The 6000-nt window shown below is 39.4% G+C and overlaps 1 protein-coding gene across 1 annotated transcript in view; it reads right to left on the reverse strand.

Moving 5' to 3' along the window:
- Positions 1-4910, reverse strand: part of LOC140237712 (divergent protein kinase domain 2A-like) — a 70429-nt gene extending 65519 nt beyond the window's left edge. The window contains exon 1 of the mRNA XM_072317633.1: positions 4159-4910. Within this exon, the coding sequence (XP_072173734.1) occupies positions 4159-4910 (752 nt within the window). The remainder of the gene's footprint in view (positions 1-4158) is intronic.
- Positions 4911-6000: the final 1090 nt, after the last annotated feature.

Consider the following 6000-nt stretch of genomic DNA (forward strand, 5'->3'; position numbering starts at 1 on the left):
TTTGGAATTAATAAAATCAACTAGAACCTCCAGTTGTAACAGTATTCATGCCCCTGTAATACTAGAGTTTAGAGTGAAATAAATTGTCATAAAATGCTAACTGAGAGGTCTACACTATGCAGGTGTAATTATGGATAGCCAGGTGTGGTAAAGAAAAACACTGTATGCATACCATCATGGTCAAAGCCTTATTTTGTAGGATCTGTGTTGAGAACCACAAGAATTGAAGCAAAAAGCATAAAAATTGGGTTAGACTCAAGGCAATCCATTTCAGTAAGGAACCTGCTACAGCAAATCAAATTAGTTGAGACACTTGTCAACATATTTGCTCTAATCAAGAACTGAATCATCATCGCGGCTGTGATTGGCTAAGGCATCAGACTTCGTTCTAAAAGCCAGTGCGTTGCGACAGGAGAGCTTTTCACATTAGTCTCATTACACATGATGCGTGCTGCACAGTTCATGTAAATTACCTCTCTGTTCTAACTTTTTTGTATTTAAAACTGCCGGTCCCGAGGAGTTTGTTTATAACGGGTGCGCATACGCAAATAAGTGCTACCAAAATGGTGATATGAGTTTAGGCAATACAAGTGTATCTTTTTTTCATTCTGTATTTCATGTCTTTTCTCTAGATTGGATTATTGCTTTCAATGCAGAGCTACCAAGTCTCACGCATTCTGCGTGAGACTCCCGCATTTAGGGTCTGTCTCACGATCTCACGCATGGCACCCATTTTTCTCACGCAATCGGGTGAAGTCTGCAACTTGGGCCAAAAATAAGGAGCATAGCTCAAAGGATTAAAGTGATAGTTGCAATTGAAGGTATATTTCCCTTTTGTCATTCAAAATAAGTAAAAAATAGTCACTTACGTATGCACCAGATCGCATCATTAAGAGCTATTGAAAAAAGTTCCTCACCATGGGAGGGGGGACACGCCCCTCATTAGCGCGCGCATGCGCGCGAGCGCCGAGACGTCGAGTCATGAAAATCTCACTCATAAAAATTTTTTGAACTTGGCATCTGTGTCAATGTCTTGTTTTATAGGTGACTGAGGCTATCCTAGTTACTGATAACTATTCTTTATCATGTCATGCTAAAACTTTTAGGCATGTTGATGCCAAGCACTAATCGACATATTCTCACAGCCTTCAAACACCAGCATGTCTTGGAGGAAAGGAGTTTTGTTGTTACTGAGTGATGTAGTCATATGTCCCCGAGTGTTGTATGTGTGAGTCATGGCAATTCCATTTGTATGTTATTAGCTTGTCTCCTCCAATAGCCCTCTGTTACAATACAATAAATGAGTCTATGGTGACAAACATCCTGTGAGAATCAAGAATGCTAGTGTACAGTGCCAGAGTTAGGAGATAACTGCCAAATTACCACATTTTTTGGAGATAAGCAGGGGCATTTCCATGAAAATGTACACAACATGTCATTAACAGCTGTTCCCTTTTGTTCCTATCTGTCGAGTATGAAACATTCTCAACTGTACAACAGGTTCCTCAGTGAGTCACCATTTCACTTAACTCACCATCCTCTCTTGCATGCTGTGAATCCTGTATACACTTTCAGTTTCACAAAAGCTCACAACCTAATTTAAAACATCCCACTGCATCAGACCCTCTTGAAGAGGAATTAGGAGACAGGATAATGAGTTTTCTGGCCTGCCAATCACCCGACCATGGTAAACATTCAATTACATTGTTGTATAAGGCTTCAGTCCATTAGTTCTGCATAGTATCCTGATTTGATGCAAATTTTGAATCAAAACTGAGTGAAGACCACCTCAACTCCGTCAAATTAGAAGTTAGGTACTTTTCCTTTAAAGACACTCTCATGAATTCTTCACACTGCTTTTCCATTCTATTCTCTTCTACATTTGTACAGGTATCTGTGAATCTAGATTCGGTTGACTGAATCAGCATTTGGCTAGAGGTGTTTATATCCTCACGATGAATGCCGTTTTTGTATAAGCCACCTCTAACAAGAAAAGACGTAGAATATGAAGAGAGTACTACATCTCGCTTCTTCAGTTACCAGCTTTGACTGATGGGACTGCACAGCGAGAGGGGGCTAAAGGATTAAAAGTTAGAATATTCCCTTAAATTCATCCCTGTAGACCAGGACCTGGACCTGGTCACAGAGAATGACAAGTCCAATAATAGACCAATAATGACAACAATGACAGAGGAGGTCTTAGAAACCACATTCTTCTTCTTCAAAGTGGTCAATGGACACAAATGACCAGGGAGCCACTCAAAAGGGTGAATATCCCTCACACTTCAATCATCTTCTACTACGTGGGGGTTAAAGGAGCTACATATCATGAAAAAGGTTCAAGTAGATGTTGAGTAGGAGGCAATTTTGTTATAAAATGAAATCATAATTGATGGTAGCATTTCTTACAGTCCACAGAAAAACAAAATCAAAACTCTTCATCATCTTTAATCAGAGACAACTGATAACTCTTCCTCTGAATTTTTGCCGAAAACTAAACATTTTGATTCTTTACTACATGTACATTCCAACTAAAGTCATTTCAGTAATTCTGAATTTCTGTAATATATGTTTCTGTAATATATTTAACCTATTGATTGACCACTTTGTTGTGTCTCCTATACTCTGAGTCTGTAATGACTGCATACAATGATTGCAATAAGCTCACAGTTGTGATTACAGTCAAGTGTAGTATGTGTAGGCCTACAATTTACTAATATGTGGGATACAATGTATATAAGAAGCAACATGCTCCGGCCAAGAAGAATAGACATCACAGCTCCTTGAATGAATAGATTTATAAATTCAAACTGCACAGAAACAAATTAAATCCATGTCCTCATATTGATAGACACATTCGTCTATTTAGCAACATGGAGGGACTGATTACTTCAAAGAAAAAAAAAATAGTCCACAAAATCAATTGGAATATGGTCACCTAGGGTACTTTGAAAGGTGCTGTTATTGCAAAAGTGTCTTTCAGCTAATAATGTCCTTTTCCTTTTTAACCAAAAATATACATATTTTGACTGTCTTACTCCGTATTTGGCACCTCCAAGGACCACTGCAATATGGAGAAAATTAAGCACAGGAAGTTTTCTAATCTAAGAGTGTTGAGATGAAGGTTAGCATTTTGAGCTACAGGTTGCAGAGTGGCGACTGAAATCTGTAACTGCTGCAATAATCAATTACATTGCACAAGAACGTTCTCGTGTGAGAGGTAGCAGGATCTCCATCAACATTTATATGCTTCTTAACACAACACACATTTAAACTCGGGGTCCCATGGACGGTGAAAACTGACAGGATAGAGAGAAGAGGACAGTTATGGCAATCATAAAATGAGATGATTACCAGGACTGTATGGAAGCACCATAACCACTTTGATGAGGCAGTTAAGTTTATGTCGCAGATTATGTTGTAAATACGTCTAAAAATGCCCCTACCCTTCCTTTGCCCACATCTTGATAAAATTAAAGCAGCCTGAAAGAGGAAACAAATTTTCGAGTGGAGATGTTTTCATGCCTCAGCGTAACCATGGAGCTACGTAGCTCCATGGCGTAACATATGGAATTAATTCCTTTGTAGTCACAAATAGTCAATAAAGTGTGTGTTTTTTTTCAATCCTATAAAATGAGGTCTCAGACATCAGGAACAGGTAGCAGAAAGTCAGAACTCACAAGTAAAATACCAAAAAATATATATGTATTACATATAAACTCATTTACTCCAATGCTCACTGACAGATGCATGAATGTCCAGAAAAATTCTTTCAGCACAAAATAAAAACTCGACACGAACACACAAATGAGTCATGTATTGAACAAAAAGTTTTCGTATCTATTCATCTATCTATTCATCTATCTATCTATCTATCTATCCATGTATATATCTATCTTTTGTATCTGTCATTTTTCATCATACAATGGATCAGAGTCAGCAATATAAATATATAGATATGAGAAGAAAGATAGAATATCAATGGCATCTAAGAGAAACATTACACTGTCAAATCCTTAGGAAACTGTCAATGCTTTTGTCAAATCATTGTAATTTTCATGTCAAAAATATTCATGAATCTAGGAAAAGTTTCTGGCTACCTCAAGTTTGACATCAGCACAAATGAAATTCACCAACATTGTCTAGACAGCAACTGACCTCAAGGATAAGATGCTCTCTTTGTAGACATCTCGCTGGAGCTGCTGGACCCTGTCCAGGGCTGAGCTCTTGGACATCCAACTGTTTGTGGCTGCAATGTTGACCTCACAGGGCCGCCGGCGATCTGAGTGGATCTCTTGGCACACGATGGACTCCAGTCTCTGGAACGTCTCCCGACGCACCAACCTCTTTGCAACGATCCTCCTGCCACCCCAGTCACCCATTATCACATGGGGTTCACTGAGATTTACCTTCCCAACATGAAATGAAATGTTCCCCATGTAAATCTGGTCACAGTTTCCTGTCCCATAGCATAAAGGGCATTTCCCTTCCTCCAGGAGAGACGGAAACAGCTGCTCAAACTGGAGCCTGGTCGTCATGGATACTGTAACATTCTTCATGGCAGCCTCTCCTGTTGATGCCAGCTCTGCTTCCTGTAACCTGGGATGTCCCTTGATGTCATCAGCCGTCCTCACATCCTGCAGTGTCCTGCGAGTGTCTTTGCTGTCAATTCTAATCCCTCCCTTCGAGTGCCTTCCAGCTTGGAGAGACTTCCCACCCAATGCGTTCTTCTTGCTGATAGGGACAAATGTTCTGAAATGGTTCTTAGTACTGGGAAGGGCATTGTTAGTGAACTTGTGGGACTCCTCATCTCCCCTGAGGGCATTGAACCCTGTCAGCTGGAAGCTAAATATGGTGAAGAGCAGTGAACCACTGAAGATGAGGATTCTCTTGCGTAGTCGGGGACCCATCTCGATCACTTCGCTAGCAGCCAGATGTGAATGATGTCGATGGCAACCTTACATCATCTTTGCAGAAGAATTACACCATATCCAGTATGGTTTCCCTGACAAAGAGAGCACCTGATGAAGAAATAAAAGAAGGCATACGGAGTTTGCATTATTCATTTACAAGAGAAAATAGTGAGCATCTTGGTTGCTCAGTGCAAAAAGCACCTCAACTTCTTAACAATTTCCCCCTTCTTCTTTTCTACCACTGAAGATGACCTTTAAATGATTTCATGGCTTTGTGCGACAGCTCATGGTGGTTTACAAACTGCACTTCAACAAACAAAAGCATGTGCATAACTCTACATATATCGAGAATTGATACAGTTACTACTGCAAAGAATGCCATGAGGAAAAAAGTGTTTAAAAAAGTGAAACATGAACAGATATAAGTATCTACAGTTGAACCTCTCTTATCCGGCCTCCCTTTATCCGGATCTCTCTATTATACGGACGCAATCTCGCCGTGATTTTCTTCTTTTTTTTTTTAATAATTACGGGAGGAAAGGGGGATTCCCAACTCCTTGAGAACTCCTACACAAACACACATAAATTACATATACATTTCTTAATAATTACTTAGGTAAATCATCCCAAGAATTTATAAAAGAAAATGATTTCATTCTTGCAAACACGAACCTCTATTTTGGGGTCTGTTACCGAGTGTAACAATCAAAAGGTTGCAGTATACACATTACTACATGTGGTACTACAATGGGCTACATCAGTACATGTGTATGTACATGTACATGTATAAAGCATTGAGTCTCCCGTATCCGGCCAAATCCCTTGTCCGGATGAGCCCCGGTCCTGACTTGTCCGGATACGAGAGGTTCAACTGTATTTGCAAGATAACACATTTGAATTAACTTTTGCAGAATTTCTTATTTTCTGGAGTGTGTTCTGCTTTTTGTACATACAGATGATACAATGTAATGAAAATATATTAAGCCCTCCTTTCACTGCTAATGATCAAATTGATAACACTCAAATATCTACTTGTAAGTTATGCATTTGCAGCCAAATATTCCATTTTATCTTGGCCATACATATT

The sequence above is a fragment of the Diadema setosum genome, chromosome 14 (assembly GCF_964275005.1).
Source record: "Diadema setosum chromosome 14, eeDiaSeto1, whole genome shotgun sequence".
NCBI lineage: Eukaryota > Metazoa > Echinodermata > Echinoidea > Diadematoida > Diadematidae > Diadema > Diadema setosum.